The 25,718-nt window shown below is 40.6% G+C and overlaps 1 protein-coding gene and 1 long non-coding RNA gene across 2 annotated transcripts in view; both read left to right on the forward strand.

The window, feature by feature from the left end:
- Positions 1-181: 181 nt before the first annotated feature.
- On the forward strand, positions 182-4,785 carry LOC146522328 (uncharacterized). The gene is made up of 3 exons (XR_014873080.1): positions 182-805; positions 1,915-4,335; positions 4,412-4,785. It is a non-coding gene; the product is annotated as an uncharacterized LOC146522328 (long non-coding RNA).
- Positions 4,786-7,324: 2,539 nt separating this feature from the next.
- LOC146522329 (uncharacterized) overlaps positions 7,325-25,718 on the forward strand; it is a 35,571-nt gene continuing 17,177 nt past the window's right edge. Inside the window, exons 1-6 of the mRNA XM_085154135.1 lie at positions 7,325-7,989; positions 8,198-8,335; positions 8,526-8,641; positions 9,182-9,385; positions 9,595-9,660; positions 10,426-14,252. Of these exons, the coding sequence (XP_085010261.1) occupies positions 8,635-8,641; positions 9,182-9,385; positions 9,595-9,660; positions 10,426-14,252 (4,104 nt within the window). The 5' untranslated portion in view covers positions 7,325-7,989; positions 8,198-8,335; positions 8,526-8,634. The remainder of the gene's footprint in view (positions 7,990-8,197; positions 8,336-8,525; positions 8,642-9,181; positions 9,386-9,594; positions 9,661-10,425; positions 14,253-25,718) is intronic.

Consider the following 25,718-nt stretch of genomic DNA (forward strand, 5'->3'; position numbering starts at 1 on the left):
CACTACAAAAACGTGCCACTATTGTGACACTGGGAGAGAACTATTAAAAATGTAAATTATTTTAATAAAAGGAAGATCAGAAAAGGTTAACACTTTAAGGTGGCTTTACAGGATGTAATGCAGCAGAAACATCACAGAAAAAAGTGCAAAGAATAAAGTCCAAACTGGTGTAAATGCCTTTAGGGATACAGACACTTAGAAAAGAGGAATTTACCTATTTTAACATTTGTATGTTTGTGTTATTTCATAGTTGATTATAGTTTCTTGTTATGGTTTTCTGAAATTAATGATGTAGTAGCAAGGTGAATAAAACTAATATTAACATGAAAACGTAAAATCTGACTTAATATTAGACACGTGCTTCTTCTATCCTTTAATATTCAGCATGTTTCTGCACAAAACATGTGTCTTACCTGCAACCAGTCATGTGTAGCTATATACTGTACTTTCTACTGAATTTACACCATGTGGCAAGGGCACAAAAAGAAAAGAATGCAACATTATACATTTACATCATCCACTTCATGTCATAGCAACATGCTATAATAACATATCAGGACCAATGGAACATTTATCTTATCTGTTCTATAGAAGGGTAAACCTCACATCTGTGTTAATATATTCTGCAAATGCAGAATTCAGCAACTGAAAACAAACATTCAGCTGCACTTTTTATTTCCACTCAAACCGAAACCCTGAGCTCTCTCCATGCCAACGTTTCAAACAGCAAGTGAAAGTAAACCCACAGGAGACAAGCAACGGTTGTCAAGCTCTGCTCTTCACTGATTTTCTGCAAGCATGCCTGGTAAGTTATTTTAACTCTAATATTCTGCAGTCACAACAACCATGTGCATTTTGAGAAGCCTAATAAATAATCGGAGGAAACGACACTTGGTTGGTGTTTGAGACTATTGTGATGAAATCACAATCACAGAAATGTCGGACCAAACCAAGCACGTAGCCTGCTTTTGATTTTTTATGACACATGACTCATCATGTTAATCTGTCAGCCAGATTGCATTAAATACATTTGATTTGAATGGCATTTTCTAGCTTTTTATAATTAAGCAAAAACAAACAAACACATCGAATCTTTTTTGTCATTTCACCTAAAAGGCTGCGCAGTGAATGCAGGAAAAAAAGAGACCCAAGAAATCAAAAGTGAAACCAACAAGAACGAAGCTTGATGACATAACATTGCATTATATTTCAGGAACCACTAGATGGAGCCAAAACCAAACATTAGTAGAGCAGAGCTGTTGCTTACTGTCTTCCCATTTTCACCTGAAAGTGCCTGAAGACTTATTGACCTGTGTGAAAATTCAAGAGAGTTTATAAATATTAGAGTAATGCATGACATTGACACTTACACATATTTGGATCTGAAAATAAATGTACAGAACACATACAAAGCCCATCTCATGCATGCATTTAAAATGTACATTTTCAGCCAAAACACATTCCTCACAGTCAGTTACAGTTTGGATTAAAGTCATAGATTGTACAACTGAAATAAATGCAGCTCTAGAATGTCTAAAGAGGTAGTTTAAAAATGTTCTTGTAAAGTTAGTGTTAAAAACATGAAATCATATGAACATGAATGATTGGGGTTAGAAAAACTTTTTAAAAAGTATCTTTGATTTTGGAGCTTGTGATCATGCTTTGCCAAACAAACTCGACATGCTGCATGAAGGCAGATATGTTACTTTGATTCTTATTGCGGCTGCACAGAATGCAATGTCACGTTTCTCCTATGCCGTCATTATTTTGTGGATGTTTTTAACCTCTTCTGGTGATTTAAGAATTTTAGAAATATGTGCAATTGTTTCAGCAAAAGCATAAATGAGTGATAATGGATTATCCAGCTACATAAATGTACACTATTAATTAAACGCTGCAATTTATCTCTTCTAGAACACTCTGGAATGCTCCACCCCTCTGCTAAAATCAGGGAAAGCATCTCTAAGCACGTATGGATCAAATTAACAGGCCCTGCAGCTGGATCTCTCACAGAAGCTTTCTGTCAAAATGTAGCAGGTTTGCTGGAAAACATGAGCGCTAAAGTGGTAACACCACGAGAAGCACAGAAAGATGACATGACAGGTATCTTGAATAACTAAACAAATAAATGCTGCATTTGACCTGGTGAAGAAGTGCAAGAGCCGATACCACATCATTAATAAATACAACCGACAGGGTGACACTAGCCAGTCAAAAGTGGCAGAACTGCTAAACACAATAGACCAGGTAGTTAAAGAAAACAAAGGAGTGTGCTACACTAACAAGATGTTGCCACAAGTAGACACCTGTAATAAGGCTAACAACAGTGTCTCTCAGAATGAAATGATCAAACTTGCGGGCACTGCAGCAGAATCCATGGCAAAGGCTTTCTCTGGGTCAACTGTTGTAGTTTTAACTCCAGGATCAACAAATGGAAAAAAGAAAGACAGCACTGAAACAGATGAAAAAGAAGAAATGGAGATGGAAAATCTACATCAGAAACAACTAACAATGGACAGAAAGAAATGACAAAAGAAAAAAAAGAAGAAGGAGGGAGAGGAAGAAAAAATGAAGAGCATGTCACATCAGAAAAAATGAATGATGAACAGACAGAAATGACAAAAGAAAAAAAAAGAAAGAAACAGTGAAGGGGAAGTAGCAAAAGAAACAAAAGAAGCACAAGAAAGAAAAAACAACTGGAAAATCAAATGAACTAGAAGAAGATGAAGGACCAAATGAAACACAAGAAGAAAGAGCAGAAGAAGGAGGAGAACAACTGCAAAAGGAAACTCAAGAAAAGACGGAAGGAAAAGTGGAAGATAAACCACAAAAAAAGTACAAGAAAGTGCAAGAGAAAACAAACTATTAGGAGGTGGAGCATCTGCAGGTGGTGGAGCATCTGCAGGAGGTGGTGTAGCTGATGGAGCATTATCAACAGCTACAGGAGGTGGTGTAGCTGCTGGAGCATTGTCAACAGCTATAGGAGTATCAGCAGCCGTAGAAAGTTTGGCAGCAGCAACAGGAGCCGGTGCAAGTGCTGGCACGGCAGGGTTTGGAGGCACAGCAGCAGGATATGTGGCAGCAGCAGCAGCTGTAGTCACTGGAGGAGCAGTAGGCGTAGCATGGCTAATACGTCGGACAGAAGTCAGAATGCTTGAAATACCTGTGAGCAAGTTTGCATGCTTGCCAACAGGTGTGTTTTTCTTGTCTAACAATTCTAATAAGTATAATTAGACATAGACATTTTTGTTTATGTGGACCACCACCATTTTTTTCCCAGTACTCAGTTGAAGTGCAGACTTTCCAATGTAATTCAAGGGGTTTTAATTTTTTTAAAATTTTTTTATTATTATTAACTGTTTAGCAATTACAGTGATTCTTAAACACAATGGCCCTTCACATGGCAACAGCACTGCTGAGCACTGAAACATTCTTTCCTCTGGGTTGAGCTGTGCAATTATGGTTTCCTACTGTATCGAACAAAGTACAGCACAGCAAACGCACATTTGCTGGAAAGCAATATAATTTTCTGTGATGTGATATAAATTTGAAATACAGGCAGTGGGTACATATAGTACACATGTGCAGTGCAGGCAGGGAGAAGCAACCTTCCGATTACAAGATGAACTGGCAACTGCTGCATTGATCGCCACGATCAATGCAGCAAGCATGCTGCTTACTCTGTGAAAGAGTAAACAGTCCACAAAACCAACAAAATTTTAGATAGAATCTTGTGATGCTTTACTGCAAACACCTGCAATTGTTGCTTGTTCTGCCCTGTACTTGATAACTGAACATCAACCACTCTACAGGAGCATACAGGGGCAACCCGTTCCAGGTTGAGGAACTACTCAAAACAAGGAGGGAGGAAAAAAAAAACTTGGTGTGAATTAGATAGTCATCAGAAAAATGTTAGAGACAGAAGTTGGTCATCAGTTTAGAATAATTAAAATACTTATGAGCAAGTTTGCATGTTTGCTGTGGCTGTTCTAATAATTATACAGCTGCAGCAGAAAAAGCAAAAACAATAACAGCAACAAGTATAAAGGTGTTTGACAAGGCACGAGCTCAGCTTGGCTCTAAAATACATTATTTTCTATTTCTTGGGCCTTTTTATTTCATGCCATCCACTCAACCTAGTCATCAGCGTAGCACATACTGCTTGTTCTATGGAAGGGAAAAAAGTCTCATATTTTCACATGTTGTTTTAGTGTAATACTGAGGACTGCAATTTTTAAAATAATGTTTATGATCTGTACATATGGCTTTTGACAGTAAAGCTGACTTTGAACTTTGAAAAATACTCAAACTAGCATAATTTTAGGTGTAAGGACTGTTAACCTCTTAAACCCCAAGCCTACCAGATCTCCTGCCTTTTGCCCCCGTATCAGGGGGCGTTGGGGCTTAAGAGGTTAAGAAGTCCAGAAACCACAGGCATCACCAAATGCTGCATTTGTTGTCTTGAAATACCTTTACTGTCTTTACTGCAAATACTTTCAGTTTCTGCTTGTTCTGGATTGTCTTTAATACCCGAACAACAATCCCTCTGCAGGAGTAGACAGGAGCAACTACTCAAAACAAGGAAGAAGGAAAAAGCAAAATGCAAATGAAGTATTGCACTGTGGTCAGGGAAAATACCAGAGACATAACTCAGATATCATGTTTGGTGACTTCTAGTAGCACCCATTGCAATACAGTTTAAAAGTCTATAAGGAACTCCACAACTTGTTTAAGTATGTGTTCTGTTTCTCATCTTCCTCATGCTTTTCTGTCCCCATCATTCTGCTGCAGGTTATTATTGGTCTCGTGTATCCAAAGAATCGGGCCCGTTCCCATTCCTGACGCGTAACATACTGACGATTTGTCCCATGGGAACGCGAAAGGTAACCTTCTACTTCCCTATAATACGAACCGGATCGTGAATGAAATCATATAGAATGACGCTCCTGGCAGTAACACACATTCCAGCCTAACCATAATCCTAACTCTAACCATAACTTTATCCCTAAACTTAACCACAACAAGCACCCCAGCATGAAATGGTGTGAAAATAATTGCTTAAAATCATTGCTGCTTAAGGAGGTTTTGGAAAAAAGCATAGAGTCCTACAAAAAATTATTTTTTGAATGAGTGTATATTGTTCAACACTTATTAATCAGAGTATAGCTTTGCTGGTCACGGGGCTTTGCTCATCCTCTGGTCCTTTGGAAATCTCTCCCTTTGGCCGGTGGCACCTCAGGCGCTTCCCTCCTTCTCTTGGATGTCCGGATGTGTGCCTCTGTCTGCCTCTGACTCTTGGGGCGGTGATATTGCCACTTCCCACCTTCTTTTTCAAATACATTTTATCACCCCCCCCCAAAAAATAAGAAAGTTAATAGAGTGGATGAAACAACATCTTGGAGTGGTATTACTGGTGCTTGTTTTCTACTCGTTGCTTCTGTCATGGTTTTTTCTCAAAGCACCATTTGCTGGGACCCTCCTCATATCATTTTTGTTCCTGTTGCTTGTTATTATTCTTGTTATCATATAATCACACCATAAAAAAGGGCTATGTCCAATATGGCACATGAATCAGAAACACAGAATCTGTGACACAACATGACAGGTTTTATAATTCCTTGTTTCAAGAAAGAGATTTTACAAAACTACCCAAAATATCCGTTATTTTCATGCTGCTCACTAAGAGAATTATTTCTTTTTTTTTCTTTTTTGTAAGCTAAAGAAATTAATTCTTTGTTTAACAAATAACTTTTAATAAAGTGAAAATCTTTTTAAAGTCGACTCAGTTTGTACTCTTGTATTTCCACCAAATCACAAAACCTGTTTCTCTAGATAAATTAAGCTACTTTCTACTTTTAAATAACTATTCTTCAATAAGAACATCAAATAGAATATTTCTATATTATGTGTTATCCAAAAATAAATGAATAAATTGTCTTTGATATTTTGGGGTGCATTTTCCCCCTTGCTGACATGCTTACTGAAAGGTTGTGTTGAGTGCTTAAAGAAGGCAACTGGACCACTGTAGGTTCACGAAGATGCTTTTCCTCTCGTCCAAGAGGCTAAAACAACTGACAGCTAGCATAATTTTAGGTGTAAGGACTGTTAACCTCTTAAACCCCAAGCCTACCGGATCTCCTGCCTTTTGCCCCCGTATCAGGGGCGTTGGGGCTTAAGAGGTTAAGAAGTCCAGAAACCACAGGCATCACCAAATGCTGCATTTGTTGTCTTGAAATACCTTTACTGTCTTTACTGCAAATACTTTCAGTTTCTGCTTGTTCTGGATTGTCTTTAATACCCGAACAACAATCCCTCTCCAGGAGTAGACAGGAGCAACTACTCAAAACAAGGAAGAAGGAAAAAGCAAAATGCAAATGAAGTATTGCACTGTGGTCAGGGAAAATACCAGAGACATAACTCAGATATCATGTTTGGTGACTTCTAGTAGCACCCATTGCAATACAGTTTAAAAGTCTATAAGGAACTCCACAACTTGTTTAAGTATGTGTTCTGTTTCTCATCTTCCTCATGCTTTTCTGTCCCCATCATTCTGCTGCAGGTTATTATTGGTTTCGTGTATCCAAAGAATCGGGCCCGTTCCCATTCCTGACACGTAACATACTGACGATTTGTCCCATGGGAACGCGAAAGGTAACCTTCTACTTCCCTATAATACGAACCGGATTGTGAATGAAATCATATAGAATGACGCTCCTGGCAGTAACACACATTCCAGCCTAACCATAATCCTAACTCTAACCATAACTTTATCCCTAAACTTAACCACAACAAGCACCCCAGCATGAAATGGTGTGAAAATAATTGCTTAAAATCATTGCTGCTTAAGGAGGTTTTGGAAAAAAGCATAGAGTCCTACAAAAAATTATTTTTCGAATGAGTGTATATTGTTCAACACTTTTTAATCAGAGTATAGCTTTGCTGGTCACGGGGCTTTGCTCATCCTCTGGTCCTTTGGAAATCTCTCCCTTTGGCTGGTGGCACCTCAGGCGCTTCCCTCCTTCTCTTGGATGTTCGGATCTGTGCCTCTGTCTGCCTCTGACTCTTGGGGCGGTGATATTGCCACTTCCCACCTTCTTTTTCAAATACATTTTATCACCCCCCCCCCCCCCCCCCCCCCCCCCACACACACACACACACTCCACAAGAAGAGTGTCGACTCATGCATCATGTATTTTGTTTTTCTTACAGGTGTGATAGTTGGCGATACGTTGTGCATTTCTATTTGTACGCTATCCTTTTATTATATTTTTTATTATATTTTTCACTATCACCCCCCCCCCCCACCCTTCCCTTTTTTTCTCTCGCTGCCTTAGACATTGTCGTAGCATGTCACATATAATATAATAACTGAAATAACATGAATAGAAATTAATAAGTAAACAGATAAAACAAATGCATGAATAAGAGGAGCCTATAGAGAATTTACAGAGCTGATCTTGGAAAAGCAATGTTTTTTTGGGACAACAGTGCATTCAGATCATTATTAGAATAATGATCTGAATGTCCTAGACAAGACTTGACAAGTTTAAAAAGAAAACAAAGATTATTGCAATTAGTCAGTTAAACCTCTGGGATATTGATCTAGTCAGTTTAGTAGCAGAGGGGGTTGATAATCAGTTTTAGCTCCTTTGGTGTTGATGAAATTAAGAACAGGTGCACCAGAGGTGAAAGCAAATACTTACACTGGTAAGAGATAATTAATAATGGAAGATTAGCAGTAACCTGAACAAAAAAAAATGGTTGCAATTAATTTATTTGTTTTATATAAACACAAAGCTATTTCATTACTTAAAAAAAACACATGCAACTGCATTTTATTTCCTCCTGAAGGGGAAACCCAAGCAATCCCCACCCTCTACAGATACATATTTAAACAGCAAGATAATGTAAGCGAAAGTCACATGCCACAAGACACACTGTGATTGTCAAGCTCTGATCTTCATTTATTGACTTCAAACAACACATTTGGTAAGTAATTTTAACCCCAAACCTTTTCAGACATCACAGCATTCTGAAAATGAATATTTTAGCTAAAGTATACTTTAAAAATAGAAAAAACAAACAAACAGAATGTGTTAGAATTAATTTAATTTTTGAAAGTTATTTTATCTAAATGCAAAGTTATTTTGTTAAAAAAAAACAAACATTTGCAGCTGCATTTTATTTCCTCCTGAAGGGGAAACCAGGGCAATCCCCACCTTCTACAGACAGATATTGAAACAGCAAGAGAAAGTTTGCGAAAGTCACAAACAACAAGACACACTGTGATTGTCACGCTCTGCTCTGCATTCATTCATTTCAAACAACACGTCTGGTATGTTATTTTAACCTAAACCTTTGCAGACATCACAACATTCTGAAAACGAATAGTTTAGATAGACTATGCTTTAAAAAAACAAACTTGAATGTGTTGCAATTTATTTTTTTTAAGTTGTTTTATAAAAATGCAAAGCAATTTTGTTACTAAAAATACACACTCAGCTGCATTCTATTTCCTCCTGAAGGGGAAACCAGCAATCTGCCCTCTATATACACATATTGTGACAAATGTGACTAAGCTGAAGTCACAAGATACACCGTGATTGTAACGCTGTGCTCTTCACTTCAAACACCATGTCTGGTAAGTACTTTTAACACTAACATTTGTGGGCATCACAACATCTGCATTTTGAAAACTAATATTTTAGATAAAGTATGCTTTCAAAATACACTTGGATGATGCTTTAAGCCTACTGTGTGTAAGTCGGTAATGGCAAATGTGAAACCTTACACCAAGCCAAGCATGCAGCCTTGTTTGAGAAAATTCAATTGCTTCTGGTATTTGTGAGGCAAGAGTCATTGAGATAATCTATTAACTGGATTACACTACATAAGTTATTTGAGTAATATGTGGCCTCTACAGAATACAAAATGCCAATAACAAATTTAACATTTACATTTCAATGTTAAATCAAATTTAACAAAACACTGTTTTCACCTCAGAGTGTTTGATCATGCTTTGTTCAGCAAACTCCCCAAGAAACATAAAGACAGACTTTGACTTTATTGGTTAGTATGTGGATGAGCTCTATGGCTCGATAGAAACCAGCTTCAAGTTGGTCTTGAAGCCTTTTTCTTGGTATTTGTATATTAATTACATGTTGCTATTTGTGTCTTTTAGAACCGATGAATCCAGGTGGTGTCTCTATGCATGTATGGATCAACTTAACAGGCCCTGCCGTTGAGCCTTTGAAAAAAGCATTCTTTGGGCCAAGCATTACAGTTTTGCAGGAAAACATGAAAAAAAAGACAGGAGCAAAAGCTGAGACAACAGAAGCAGAAGACAAAACACAGAAAGAGGTTGGAAGAATCAAACCTGAGAAAGGTATTCTAAATAAATAAACAAATACAGCATTTTGGTGACAGTGTATTAATTTGTCTATTGTCCAGTGTATTAAAAAAACATTGCCTATTTCTTTTTAGTGTAGTAAAGCAATTTAGCTGAACTGAAATTAGTAGTCTTTTTTGTGTGGCAATATAAAAAAACAGCCCTAACCAAATACGCTAATCTATTTGTTATTCTTCCTTATTTAGCTCTTCTGGAGTCACCAAAAATGATCTGCATGGCAGGAGCAGCTGGAGGTCAAAAGTACATCAGAGGTAACAGCATACTGACATGTTGACATGAGTTGACATGAGTTTTAGTCAGTAGGATTTTCAGATGACAGGAATCTCTATCCTGATAAAATAAATTGTTGTTCTAAGCCTACTATTAAAAAAAGAAACTGACACTGTCAAATCTAGTAAGTTACTTGAAAAAGGTAAACTTGATCCAAATGGAAAGTAAATAGAAACAAATGCTTTTAATTTACTTGATTTTGTTGTATACAATGGTCCCTCACAATTGGAATGTGGCAAACTTGTTCTGTACTCCACCCCCTGAAGAGAAACGCCTTAGTTACCAAACTGTGCCTGAAGTTAGTGTTAAGGCAGCACTGTATTTATACCTCACTGCAGCAGATTGAGGAAGTTCAGTTCAGTTTTATTTATATAGCACCATGTCACAACAACAGTCACCTCAAGGTGCTTTGGTAAGCCATCTGCCACAACAAGTTGGTCGGAGTTAATATTATGTGATTAAATGGAGAGTGGTGTATAAACACATAGTCGTTTTAAACTATGAATGGTCTATCACAAACAATGTAGTGTATATATAAAGACATTTTACATAAATTATGCCTTTACAAATTTAGGGCCATGAAGATATATTGGTAGCACTAATAATGTGGTTAATTGGTCATTTATAAAGTGTTAGTCATTCTAAGTATGAAACTTATAAATGTAGTAAATGTTTATTCTTGATTAATAACCTCATAAACAGCATTAAACAAACATTATTCATTTTCTGTCTTTATTTCCTTCCAGTGCAAAAATTGTACAGGATTGTCCTGCTGGGAGCCACTAAACCTGGGAAAAACAGTCTAGCAAACACTATATTTGGAGAAGATCTGTTCAAGGTTGACAATACGGAATGTCAAACTGAGTCCAAATCTCTCCATGGAAGACGGATAACCTTGGTCAACACTCCTGATTTCTATGCCCCATGTGGTTCAGAGGAGAAGCGTAAGCTTGAAATATTGAAGTCTGTCAGTGAATGCATTCCAGGGCCTCATGCTTTTCTCATTGTGCTCAAAGTGGAGAAATCCACAGAGCAGCAGCAGGCTGTCATTGAGAAAATAAGCCAATATTTCTCAGAGGAAGTTTTTAAATATGCTGCAGTTGTCTTTACTCAGGAAGACACTCTCCCAGAAGGAATGAAGACTCAGAAGTTGATGGCTCAGAATAAATGTTTGAGTGATTTGGTCATGAAAATGAAGGGTCGATACCATTTCATTGATAACAAGTATAGCAAATTGGGGGAATCTTTTAGAGACCAGTCCCAGGTGGAGGCACTCCTAAACACAGTGGATCAGATAGTTAAAGAAAATAAAGGAAAGTGTTACACCAGTAAGATGTTACCACAAGGAAATTCCTGCAAAAAGTCTAGCCACAGTGTCAATAATAATGGATTGATCAAATTTAAAGGTCATGCCGCAGAATCAGTGGCAAATGCCTTCTTCGGGCCAATTGTCGTGCTTTTAACCCCGGGAACAACAAATGAAGCGCAAGAAGGAAGCACTGCAAAAAATAAAGACGAAGGAGAAAATGAAGAAAAAGAAAGAAAAACGGAAGAAATGACAAAAGAGCTAGATGAACACAAACCATCAACGGAAAAGGAAAGGAGGAAAGAAGAAGTTGCAAGAAAAGGAGAACGACAAATAGAAATTACAGAGACAAAAACAAAAACTAAACCAGGGGTAAGCGGTGGATTAGGGAGCATGATGTGTGCTCTATTTGCAATCTTTTTTTGGCTAACAAGAACAGGATTTATGAGTGTAGTGGCATTCAAAATAAGATTAATAACAGCCTTTAAAGCAGCATTAGCCATAGAAGCAATAAGAGCAGGGACATTGATAATGCAAGAAATAAACAAGTGGGTAATGCAAATAATAAGCAAGGCAGTACAACAGGTTTTGCAAAAGTTAAGCAAAGGAGGAGAAAGTGCTGGTGGTGGACTAGTCAAGATGGTGAATGCAAATTTTGGCTTCCTTATAGGAACATTATTAGGTGGTGGAGAAACACTCATAGTAGGACTGAAAAGAGCAATGAAAACAGCATTAAATGTTGGAAGAGAAGGGCCAGGAGCGTGGGTAATGCAAAAAGTAACCGAAGAAACAGAATGGGTAGGTGGTAGATTGGGAAGCATGGTGGGCGCTCTAATTTGCTTGTTTTTAGAGTTAGTAGGAACAATAGCATGGGCAGGCGCAATACTCGCAATTGAACTGTTAAAAGAACTGAAAACAGCATTAAACATTGGAGCAGCAGAGGCAGAACCAGGAGTAATGGAAAAACTAAGGACAGGAACAGAATGGGCAGGTCGTAAATTAGGGAGACTGGTGGGTGCTCTAATTGGCTTGGTTTTAGCATTAGCAGTAACAATATTAAAGAGTGTAGCAGCATTCATAAAAAGTCTAACAACACAACTCAAAAACACATTAGACATTAGAGTGCCAGAGGAAAAAGCATGGGTAATAAAAAAAGCAATAAAAGTAGCAGAATGTGTAGGTGGTGGTTTCCGGAGAATGGTGGGTGATGCATTTCGCTTTTTTACATGGTTAGGATGTAAGATATTAGGGGGTGGAGAACCAAACACAGTTGGACTGATAACACCAATGATAAAAGAATTAGTCACAAGAGCAGAAGGGGCAATCAAAAAGGTTAGCAGAGGAACAGAATGGGCAATACAAAAATTAAGGAAAAAGACTGAAATAGTAGGTGGTGGATTAAGGAGCATTGTGCATGCTCCATTTTTGTTGGTTTTAAAATTAGGAGTAAAAATATTAGAGGGTAAAGAAGCAATTAGAGTGTTACTGATAAAAGCGATAAAAATCATATTAGACATTGGAGTGGCAGATGCAGGAGCATGTATAATCCTGAAAGCATGGAAAGTAGCTAAAAGAACAATGCAAAAATTAGTCAAAGGGTTAGCATGGATAGGTGGTGGTTTAGAAAGCATGATGGGTGCTCAATTTAACTCCTGTTCATGGTTAGCAGGAATAGTGTTAGGTGCACTCACAGTTGGACTGATAGTGTTATTTACAATGGAATTAGACTATGGAGAAGCAGAAGTAGCGACAGTGGTAATGCAAGAAGTAAGCTATGAAGCAGAAGGGGGAGCTACTGGATTAGAAAGAATCATGGTTGCTTTGTTTGGGTTAATGTTAGGGTTAGGAGGAACAATATTAATGGGTAGAGCAATACTCAGAGATAAACAGATAACATCATTAAATGTAGGACTGGCACTGGCAACAGCATGGGTAATAAAAAAAGCAAGAATAGTAGCAGAATGGGTAATTAAAGAAGGAAGCAAAGAAGCAGAATGGCTACTTGGTGGTTTTAAGAGAATGTTGGATAATCCATTTGGCTTATTCTTTGGGAAAACAAAAATACTTTTAAGGTATGGTGGAGGACATATATTAAAATTAATAAGAGCACCGAAAGAAGCATTAAACATTGCAGCACTAGTGCCAGGAAAGAAGGTAAAGAAAGAAAAAAGAGAGGGTAAAGAATTTGTAGATGGTAAACAAAGTAGCACAAAAGGTGGAAAGGTGGAAAGGTGTGTGTCGCAAAGAGCATGCATTGTAATTCAACACACAGTAGCATTGATAACACAACTGAAAGTAATGTTAGACATTGGAGCAGCATTGGCAAGAGCATTTGTGATCCAAAAGGTACACAACCTGACACAATGGGCAGGATCTAGATTGGAGAGCATGGTGGGTGCTCTATTTGGCTCAGTTTCAAGGTTAACCGGTGCAACATTTAGACGTGTAGTAGCATTCACATTTAGACTGATATCAGCAGTTAAAGCATCATTTAACTTTGGAGCAACAGGGCCAGGAGCACGGCTAATCCAAAGAGTAAGCCAAGTCGCAGAATGGGTACGTAATGGTGTAGAGAGCATGAGGGGTGGTCCATTTGGCTTGTTCCTCGGGTTAATTGGACCAGTATTTGGGATTGGAGCAGCACTTGCAGTAGCCTTAATAACAGCATTTAAAACGACATTATTTACTGATGCCACTGGGGCAGGAGCAGGGGTAATTCAAAAGTTAAAAGACTTACTGGAATGGGTCACTGAAAAAGCAAGCAAAGGAGCACAATTGTTAAGAGCTGGATTTGGAAGCATGGTGAGTGGTTTGTTTGGCTCCATTTTGCAGTTACAAGGAATAATATTAGGACTTGGAGCAAGACTCAAAGATGAACTGATAACAGCAGCGAAGACAGCATATGGCATTGGAGTAAGAGGGGCAGCAGCATGGGCAATCCAAAAGGCAAGCAACATAAAACATTTGGTTGCTGCTGGATTAGGGAGTATGGTGGCTAATCCATTTGGCTTCTTTTTGCAGTTAGGAATGACCATTTTACAGGGTGGTGCAACTCTCACAGCTGAACTGATGCTAACACTTCAAAGAATATTAGAGATTGGAGCCACTCAGGCAGGGCCATGGGTAAGGCAAATAGTAATAACAGTAGGAGAGTATGTGTCGCAAAGAGCATGCATTGTAATTCAACACACAGTAGCATTGATAAGACAACTGAAAGTAATGTTAGACGTTGGAGCAGCATTGGCAAGAGCATTTGTGATCCAAAAGGTACACAACCTGACACAATGGGCAGGAGCTAGATTGGAGAGCATGGCGGGTGCTCTATTTGGCTCAGTTTCAAGGTTAACCGGTGCAACATTTAGACGTGTAGTAGCATTCACATTTAGACTGATATCAGCAGTTAAAGCGTCATTTAACTTTGGAGCAACAGGGCCAGGAGCACGGCTAATCCAAAGAGTAAGCCAAGTCGCAGAATGGGTACGTAATGGTGTAGAGAGCATGAGGGGTGGTCCATTTGGCTTGTTCCTCGGGTTAATTGGACCAGTATTTGGGATTGGAGCAGCACTTGCAGTAGCCTTAATAACAGCATTTAAAACGACATTATTTACTGATGCCACTGGGGCAGGAGCAGGGGTAATTCAAAAGTTAAAAGACTTACTGGAATGGGTCACTGAAAAAGCAAGCAAAGGAGCACAATTGTTAAGAGCTGGATTTGGAAGCATGGTGAGTGGTTTGTTTGGCTCCATTTTGCAGTTACAAGGAATAATATTAGGGCTTGGAGCAAGACTCAAAGATGAACTGATAACAGCAGCGAAGACAGCATATGGCATTGGAGTAAGAGGGGCAGCAGCATGGGCAATCCAAAAGGCAAGCAACATAAAACATTTGGTTTCTGCTGGATTAGGGAGTATGGTGGCTAATCCATTTGGCTTCTTTTTGCAGTTAGGAATGACCATTTTACAGGGTGGTGCAACTCTCACAGCTGAACTGATGTTAACACTTCAAAGAATATTAGAGATTGGAGCCACTCAGGCAGGGCCATGGGTAAAGCAAATAGTAATAACAGTAGGAGAGTATGTGTCGCAAAGAGCATGCATTGTAATTCAACACACAGTAGCATTGATAAGACAACTGAAAGTAATGTTAGACATTGGAGCAGCATTGGCAAGAGCATTTGTGATCCAAAAGGTACACAACCTGACACAATGGGCAGGAGCTAGATTGGAGAGCATGGCGGGTGCTCTATTTGGCTCAGTTTCAAGGTTAACCGGTGCAACATTTAGACGTGTAGTAGCATTCACATTTAGACTGATATCAGCAGTTAAAGCGTCATTTAACTTTGGAGCAACAGGGCCAGGAGCACGGCTAATCCAAAGAGTAAGCCAAGTCACAGAATGGGTACGTAATGGTGTAGAGAGCATGAGGGGTGGTCCATTTGGCTTGTTCCTCGGGTTAATTGGACCAGTATTTGGGATTGGAGCAGCACTTGCAGTAGCCTTAATAACAGCATTTAAAACGACATTATTTACTGATGCCACTGGGGCAGGAGCAGGGGTAATTCAAAAGTTAAAAGACTTACTGGAATGGGTCACTGAAAAAGCAAGCAAAGGAGCACAATTGTTAAGAGCTGGATTTGGAAGCATGGTGAGTGGTTTGTTTGGCTCCATTTTGCAGTTACAAGGAATAATATTAGGGCTTGGAGCAAGACTCAAAGATGAACTGATAACAGCAGCGAAGACAGCATATGGCATTGGAGTAAGAGGGGCAGCAGCATGGGCAATCCAAAAGGCAAGCAACATAAAACATTTGGTTGCTGCTGGATTAGGGAGTATGGTGGCTAATCCATTTGGCTTCTTTTTGCAGTTAGGAATGACCATTTTACAGGGTGGTGCAACTCTCACAGCTGAACTGATGTTAACACTTCAAAGAATATTAGAGATTGGAGCCACTCAGGCAGGGCCATGGGTAAAGCAAATAGTAATAACAGTAGGAGAGTATGTGTCGCAAAGAGCATGCATTGTAATTCAACACACAGTAGCATTGATAACACAACTGAAAGTAATGTTAGACATTGGAGCAGCATTGGCAAGAGCATTTGTGATCCAAAAGGTACACAACCTGACACAATGGGCAGGAGCTAGATTGGAGAGCATGGCGGGTGCTCTATTTGGCTCAGTTTCAAGGTTAACCGGTGCAACATTTAGACGTGTAGTAGCATTCACATTTAGACTGATATCAGCAGTTAAAGCGTCATTTAACTTTGGAGCAACAGGGCCAGGAGCACGGCTAATCCAAAGAGTAAGCCAAGTCGCAGAATGGGTACGTAATGGTGTAGAGAGCATGAGGGGTGGTCCATTTGGCTTGTTCCTCGGGTTAATTGGACCAGTATTTGGGATTGGAGCAGCACTTGCAGTAGCCTTAATAACAGCATTTAAAACGACATTATTTACTGATGCCACTGGGGCAGGAGCAGGGGTAATTCAAAAGTTAAAAGACTTACTGGAATGGGTCACTGAAAAAGCAAGCAAAGGAGCACAATTGTTAAGAGCTGGATTTGGAAGCATGGTGAGTGGTTTGTTTGGCTCCATTTTGCAGTTACAAGGAATAATATTAGGGCTTGGAGCAAGACTCAAAGATGAACTGATAACAGCAGCGAAGATAGCATATGGCATTGGAGTAAGAGGGGCAGCAGCATGGGCAATCCAAAAGGCAAGCAACATAAAACATTTGGTTGCTGCTGGATTAGGGAGTATGGTGGCTAATCCATTTGGCTTCTTTTTGCAGTTAGGAATGACCATTTTACAGGGTGGTGCAACTCTCACAGCTGAACTGATGTTAACACTTCAAAGAATATTAGAGATTGGAGCCACTCAGGCAGGGCCATGGGTAAAGCAAATAGTAATAACAGTAGGAGAGTATGTGTCGCAAAGAGCATGCATTGTAATTCAACACACAGTAGCATTGATAAGACAACTGAAAGTAATGTTAGACATTGGAGCAGCATTGGCAAGAGCATTTGTGATCCAAAAGGTACACAACCTGACACAATGGGCAGGAGCTAGATTGGAGAGCATGGCGGGTGCTCTATTTGGCTCAGTTTCAAGGTTAACCGGTGCAACATTTAGACGTGTAGTAGCATTCACATTTAGACTGATATCAGCAGTTAAAGCGTCATTTAACTTTGGAGCAACAGGGCCAGGAGCACGGCTAATCCAAAGAGTAAGCCAAGTCGCAGAATGGGTACGTAATGGTGTAGAGAGCATGAGGGGTGGTCCATTTGGCTTGTTCCTCGGGTTAATTGGACCAGTATTTGGGATTGGAGCAGCACTTGCAGTAGCCTTAATAACAGCATTTAAAATGACATTATTTACTGATGCCACTGGGGCAGGAGCAGGGGTAATTCAAAAGTTAAAAGACTTACTGGAATGGGTCACTGAAAAAGCAAGCAAAGGAGCACAATTGTTAAGAGCTGGATTTGGAAGCATGGTGAGTGGTTTGTTTGGCTCCATTTTGCAGTTAAAAGGAATAATATTAGGGCTTGGAGCAAGACTCAAAGATGAACTGATAACAGCAGCGAAGACAGCATATGGCATTGGAGTAAGAGGGGCAGCAGCATGGGCAATCCAAAAGGCAAGCAACATAAAACATTTGGTTGCTGCTGGATTAGGGAGTATGGTGGCTAATCCATTTGGCTTCTTTTTGCAGTTAGGAATGACCATTTTACAGGGTGGTGCAACTCTCACAGCTGAACTGATGTTAACACTTCAAAGAATATTAGAGATTGGAGCCACTCAGGCAGGGCCATGGGTAAAGCAAATAGTAATAACAGTAGGAGAGTATGTGTCGCAAAGAGCATGCATTGTAATTCAACACACAGTAGCATTGATAAGACAACTGAAAGTAATGTTAGACATTGGAGCAGCATTGGCAAGAGCATTTGTGATCCAAAAGGTACACAACCTGACACAATGGGCAGGAGCTAGATTGGAGAGCATGGCGGGTGCTCTATTTGGCTCAGTTTCAAGGTTAACCGGTGCAACATTTAGACGTGTAGTAGCATTCACATTTAGACTGATATCAGCAGTTAAAGCGTCATTTAACTTTGGAGCAACAGGGCCAGGAGCACGGCTAATCCAAAGAGTAAGCCAAGTCGCAGAATGGGTACGTAATGGTGTAGAGAGCATGAGGGGTGGTCCATTTGGCTTGTTCCTCGGGTTAATTGGACCAGTATTTGGGATTGGAGCAGCACTTGCAGTAGCCTTAATAACAGCATTTAAAATGACATTATTTACTGATGCCACTGGGGCAGGAGCAGGGGTAATTCAAAAGTTAAAAGACTTACTGGAATGGGTCACTGAAAAAGCAAGCAAAGGAGCACAATTGTTAAGAGCTGGATTTGGAAGCATGGTGAGTGGTTTGTTTGGCTCCATTTTGCAGTTAAAAGGAATAATATTAGGGCTTGGAGCAAGACTCAAAGATGAACTGATAACAGCAGCGAAGACAGCATATGGCATTGGAGTAAGAGGGGCAGCAGCATGGGCAATCCAAAAGGCAAGCAACATAAAACATTTGGTTGCTGCTGGATTAGGGAGTATGGTGGCTAATCCATTTGGCTTCTTTTTGCAGTTAGGAATGACCATTTTACAGGGTGGTGCAACTCTCACAGCTGAACTGATGTTAACACTTCAAAGAATATTAGAGATTGGAGCCACTCAGGCAGGGCCATGGGTAAAGCAAATAGTAATAACAGTAGGAGAGTATGTGTCGCAAAGAGCATGCATTGTAATTCAACACACAGTAGCATTGATAAGACAACTGAAAGTAATGTTAGACATTGGAGCAGCATTGGCAAGAGCATTTGTGATCCAAAAGGTACACAACCTGACACAATGGGCAGGAGCTAGATTGGAGACCATGGCGGGTGCTCTATTTGGCTCCGTTTCAGGGTTAACCGGTGCAACATTTAGACATGTAGTAGCATTCACATTTAGACTGATATCAGCAGTTAAAGCGTCATTTAACTTTGGAGCAACAGGGCCAGGAGCACGGCTAATCCAAAGAGTAAGCCAAGTCGCAGAATGGGTACGTAATGGTGTAGAGAGCATGAGGGGTGGTCCATTTGGCTTGTTCCTCGGGTTAATTGGACCAGTATTTGGGATTGGAGCAGCACTTGCAGTAGCCTTAATAACAGCATTTAAAACGACATTATTTACTGATGCCACTGGGGCAGGAGCAGGGGTAATTCAAAAGTTAAAAGACTTACTGGAATGGGTCACTGAAAAAGCAAGCAAAGGAGCACAATTGTTAAGAGCTGGATTTGGAAGCATGGTGAGTGGTTTGTTTGGCTCCATTTTGCAGTTACAAGGAATAATATTAGGGCTTGGAGCAAGACTCAAAGATGAACTGATAACAGCAGCGAAGACAGCATATGGCATTGGAGTAAGAGGGGCAGCAGCATGGGCAATCCAAAAGGCAAGCAACATAAAACATTTGGTTTCTGCTGGATTAGGGAGTATGGTGGCTAATCCATTTGGCTTCTTTTTGCAGTTAGGAATGACCATTTTACAGGGTGGTGCAACTCTCACAGCTGAACTGATGTTAACACTTCAAAGAATATTAGAGATTGGAGCCACTCAGGCAGGGCCATGGGTAAAGCAAATAGTAATAACAGTAGGAGAGTATGTGTCGCAAAGAGCATGCATTGTAATTCAACACACAGTAGCATTGATAAGACAACTGAAAGTAATGTTAGACATTGGAGCAGCATTGGCAAGAGCATTTGTGATCCAAAAGGTACACAACCTGACACAATGGGCAGGAGCTAGATTGGAGAGCATGGCGGGTGCTCTATTTGGCTCAGTTTCAAGGTTAACCGGTGCAACATTTAGACGTGTAGTAGCATTCACATTTAGACTGATATCAGCAGTTAAAGCGTCATTTAACTTTGGAGCAACAGGGCCAGGAGCACGGCTAATCCAAAGAGTAAGCCAAGTCGCAGAATGGGTACGTAATGGTGTAGAGAGCATGAGGGGTGGTCCATTTGGCTTGTTCCTCGGGTTAATTGGACCAGTATTTGGGATTGGAGCAGCACTTGCAGTAGCCTTAATAACAGCATTTAAAATGACATTATTTACTGATGCCACTGGGGCAGGAGCAGGGGTAATTCAAAAGTTAAAAGACTTACTGGAATGGGTCACTGAAAAAGCAAGCAAAGGAGCACAATTGTTAAGAGCTGGATTTGGAAGCATGGTGAGTGGTTTGTTTGGCTCCATTTTGCAGTTAAAAGGAATAATATTAGGGCTTGGAGCAAGACTCAAAGATGAACTGATAACAGCAGCGAAGACAGCATATGGCATTGGAGTAAGAGGGGCAGCAGCATGGGCAATCCAAAAGGCAAGCAACATAAAACATTTGGTTGCTGCTGGATTAGGGAGTATGGTGGCTAATCCATTTGGCTTCTTTTTGCAGTTAGGAATGACCATTTTACAGGGTGGTGCAACTCTCACAGCTGAACTGATGTTAACACTTCAAAGAATATTAGAGATTGGAGCCACTCAGGCAGGGCCATGGGTAAAGCAAATAGTAATAACAGTAGGAGAGTATGTGTCGCAAAGAGCATGCATTGTAATTCAACACACAGTAGCATTGATAAGACAACTGAAAGTAATGTTAGACATTGGAGCAGCATTGGCAAGAGCATTTGTGATCCAAAAGGTACACAACCTGACACAATGGGCAGGAGCTAGATTGGAGACCATGGCGGGTGCTCTATTTGGCTCCGTTTCAGGGTTAACCGGTGCAACATTTAGATATGTAGTAGCATTCACATTTAGTCTGATATCAGCAGTTAAAGCGTCATTTAACTTTGGAGCAACAGGGCCAGGAGCACGGCTAATCCAAAGAGTAAGCCAAGTCGCAGAATGGGTACGTAATGGTGTAGAGAGCATGAGGGGTGGTCCATTTGGCTTGTTCCTCGGGTTAATTGGACCAGTATTTGGGATTGGAGCAGCACTTGCAGTAGCCTTAATAACAGCATTTAAAACGACATTATTTACTGATGCCACTGGGGCAGGAGCAGGGGTAATTCAAAAGTTAAAAGACTTACTGGAATGGGTCACTGAAAAAGCAAGCAAAGGAGCACAATTGTTAAGAGCTGGATTTGGAAGCATGGTGAGTGGTTTGTTTGGCTCCATTTTGCAGTTACAAGGAATAATATTAGGGCTTGGAGCAAGACTCAAAGATGAACTGATAACAGCAGCGAAGACAGCATATGGCATTGGAGTAAGAGGGGCAGCAGCATGGGCAATCCAAAAGGCAAGCAACATAAAACATTTGGTTGCTGCTGGATTAGGGAGTATGGTGGCTAATCCATTTGGCTTCTTTTTGCAGTTAGGAATGACCATTTTACAGGGTGGTGCAACTCTCACAGCTGAACTGATGTTAACACTTCAAAGAATATTAGAGATTGGAGCCACTCAGGCAGGGCCATGGGTAAAGCAAATAGTAATAACAGTAGGAGAGTATGTGTCGCAAAGAGCATGCATTGTAATTCAACACACAGTAGCATTGATAAGACAACTGAAAGTAATGTTAGACATTGGAGCAGCATTGGCAAGAGCATTTGTGATCCAAAAGGTACACAACCTGACACAATGGGCAGGAGCTAGATTGGAGAGCATGGCGGGTGCTCTATTTGGCTCAGTTTCAAGGTTAACCGGTGCAACATTTAGACGTGTAGTAGCATTCACATTTAGACTGATATCAGCAGTTAAAGCGTCATTTAACTTTGGAGCAACAGGGCCAGGAGCACGGCTAATCCAAAGAGTAAGCCAAGTCGCAGAATGGGTACGTAATGGTGTAGAGAGCATGAGGGGTGGTCCATTTGGCTTGTTCCTCGGGTTAATTGGACCAGTATTTGGGATTGGAGCAGCACTTGCAGTAGCCTTAATAACAGCATTTAAAATGACATTATTTACTGATGCCACTGGGGCAGGAGCAGGGGTAATTCAAAAGTTAAAAGACTTACTGGAATGGGTCACTGAAAAAACAAGCAAAGGAGCACAATTGTTAAGAGCTGGATTTGGAAGCATGGTGAGTGGTTTGTTTGGCTCCATTTTGCAGTTAAAAGGAATAATATTAGGGCTTGGAGCAAGACTCAAAGATGAACTGATAACAGCAGCGAAGACAGCATATGGCATTGGAGTAAGAGGGGCAGCAGCATGGGCAATCCAAAAGGCAAGCAACATAAAACATTTGGTTGCTGCTGGATTAGGGAGTATGGTGGCTAATCCATTTGGCTTCTTTTTGCAGTTAGGAATGACCATTTTACAGGGTGGTGCAACTCTCACAGCTGAACTGATGTTAACACTTCAAAGAATATTAGAGATTGGAGCCACTCAGGCAGGGCCATGGGTAAAGCAAATAGTAATAACAGTAGGAGAGTATGTGTCGCAAAGAGCATGCATTGTAATTCAACACACAGTAGCATTGATAAGACAACTGAAAGTAATGTTAGACATTGGAGCAGCATTGGCAAGAGCATTTGTGATCCAAAAGGTACACAACCTGACACAATGGGCAGGAGCTAGATTGGAGACCATGGCGGGTGCTCTATTTGGCTCCGTTTCAGGGTTAACCGGTGCAACATTTAGACATGTAGTAGCATTCACATTTAGACTGATATCAGCAGTTAAAGCGTCATTTAACTTTGGAGCAACAGGGCCAGGAGCACGGCTAATCCAAAGAGTAAGCCAAGTCGCAGAATGGGTACGTAATGGTGTAGAGAGCATGAGGGGTGGTCCATTTGGCTTGTTCCTCGGGTTAATTGGACCAGTATTTGGGATTGGAGCAGCACTTGCAGTAGCCTTAATAACAGCATTTAAAACGACATTATTTACTGATGCCACTGGGGCAGGAGCAGGGGTAATTCAAAAGTTAAAAGACTTACTGGAATGGGTCACTGAAAAAGCAAGCAAAGGAGCACAATTGTTAAGAGCTGGATTTGGAAGCATGGTGAGTGGTTTGTTTGGCTCCATTTTGCAGTTACAAGGAATAATATTAGGGCTTGGAGCAAGACTCAAAGATGAACTGATAACAGCAGCGAAGACAGCATATGGCATTGGAGTAAGAGGGGCAGCAGCATGGGCAATCCAAAAGGCAAGCAACATAAAACATTTGGTTGCTGCTGGATTAGGGAGTATGGTGGCTAATCCATTTGGCTTCTTTTTGCAGTTAGGAATGACCATTTTACAGGGTGGTGCAACTCTCACAGCTGAACTGATGTTAACACTTCAAAGAATATTAGAGATTGGAGCCACTCAGGCAGGGCCATGGGTAAAGCAAATAGTAATAACAGTAGGAGAGTATGTGTCGCAAAGAGCATGCATTGTAATTCAACACACAGTAGCATTGATAAGACAACTGAAAGTAATGTTAGACATTGGAGCAGCATTGGCAAGAGCATTTGTGATCCAAAAGGTACACAACCTGACACAATGGGCAGGAGCTAGATTGGAGACCATGGCGGGTGCTCTATTTGGCTCAGTTTCAAGGTTAACCGGTGCAACATTTAGACGTGTAGTAGCATTCACATTTAGACTGATATCAGCAGTTAAAGCGTCATTTAACTTTGGAGCAACAGGGCCAGGAGCACGGCTAATCCAAAGAGTAAGCCAAGTCGCAGAATGGGTACGTAATGGTGTAGAGAGCATGAGGGGTGGTCCATTTGGCTTGTTCCTCGGGTTAATTGGACCAGTATTTGGGATTGGAGCAGCACTTGCAGTAGCCTTAATAACAGCATTTAAAACAACATTATTTACTGATGCCACTGGGGCAGGAGCAGGGGTAATTCAAAAGTTAAAAGACTTACTGGAATGGGTCACTGAAAAAGCAAGCAAAGGAGCACAATTGTTAAGAGCTGGATTTGGAAGCATGGTGAGTGGTTTGTTTGGCTCCATTTTGCAGTTACAAGGAATAATATTAGGGCTTGGAGCAAGACTCAAAGATGAACTGATAACAGCAGCGAAGACAGCATATGGCATTGGAGTAAGAGGGGCAGCAGCATGGGCAATCCAAAAGGCAAGCAACATAAAACATTTGGTTGCTGCTGGATTAGGGAGTATGGTGGCTAATCCATTTGGCTTCTTTTTGCAGTTAGGAATGACCATTTTACAGGGTGGTGCAACTCTCACAGCTGAACTGATGTTAACACTTCAAAGAATATTAGAGATTGGAGCCACTCAGGCAGGGCCATGGGTAAAGCAAATAGTAATAACAGTAGGAGAGTATGTGTCGCAAAGAGCATGCATTGTAATTCAACACACAGTAGCATTGATAAGACAACTGAAAGTAATGTTAGACATTGGAGCAGCATTGGCAAGAGCATTTGTGATCCAAAAGGTACACAACCTGACACAATGGGCAGGAGCTAGATTGGAGACCATGGCGGGTGCTCTATTTGGCTCAGTTTCAAGGTTAACCGGTGCAACATTTAGACGTGTAGTAGGCATTCACATTTAGACTGATATCAGCAGTTAAAGCGTCATTTAACTTTGGAGCAACAGGGCCAGGAGCACGGCTAATCCAAAGAGTAAGCCAAGTCGCAGAATGGGTACGTAATGGTGTAGAGAGCATGAGGGGTGGTCCATTTGGCTTGTTCCTCGGGTTAATTGGACCAGTATTTGGGATTGGAGCAGCACTTGCAGTAGCCTTAATAACAGCATTTAAAACAACATTATTTACTGATGCCACTGGGGCAGGAGCAGGGGTAATTCAAAAGTTAAAAGACTTACTGGAATGGGTCACTGAAAAAGCAAGCAAAGGAGCACAATTGTTAAGAGCTGGATTTGGAAGCATGGTGAGTGGTTTGTTTGGCTCCATTTTGCAGTTACAAGGAATAATATTAGGGCTTGGAGCAAGACTCAAAGATGAACTGATAACAGCAGCGAAGACAGCATATGGCATTGGAGTAAGAGGGGCAGCAGCATGGGCAATCCAAAAGGCAAGCAACATAAAACATTTGGTTGCTGCTGGATTAGGGAGTATGGTGGCTAATCCATTTGAATTCTTTTTGCAGTTAGGAATGACCATTTTACAGGGTGGTGCAACTCTCACAGCTGAACTGATGTTAACACTTCAAAGAATATTAGAGATTGGAGCCACTCAGGCAGGGCCATGGGTAAAGCAAATAGTAATAACAGTAGGAGAGTATGTGTCGCAAAGAGCATGCATTGTAATTCAACACACAGTAGCATTGATAAGACAACTGAAAGTAATGTTAGACATTGGAGCAGCATTGGCAAGAGCATTTGTGATCCAAAAGGTACACAACCTGACACAATGGGCAGGAGCTAGATTGGAGACCATGGCGGGTGCTCTATTTGGCTCAGTTTCAAGGTTAACCGGTGCAACATTTAGACGTGTAGTAGCATTCACATTTAGACTGATATCAGCAGTTAAAGCGTCATTTAACTTTGGAGCAACAGGGCCAGGAGCACGGCTAATCCAAAGAGTAAGCCAAGTCGCAGAATGGGTACGTAATGGTGTAGAGAGCATGAGGGGTGGTCCATTTGGCTTGTTCCTCGGGTTAATTGGACCAGTATTTGGGATTGGAGCAGCACTTGCAGTAGCCTTAATAACAGCATTTAAAACGACATTATTTACTGATGCCACTGGGGCAGGAGCAGGGGTAATTCAAAAGTTAAAAGACTTACTGGAATGGGTCACTGAAAAAGC

This window comes from Neolamprologus multifasciatus, chromosome 3 (assembly GCF_963576455.1).
Source record: "Neolamprologus multifasciatus chromosome 3, fNeoMul1.2, whole genome shotgun sequence".
Lineage (NCBI taxonomy): Eukaryota > Metazoa > Chordata > Actinopteri > Cichliformes > Cichlidae > Neolamprologus > Neolamprologus multifasciatus.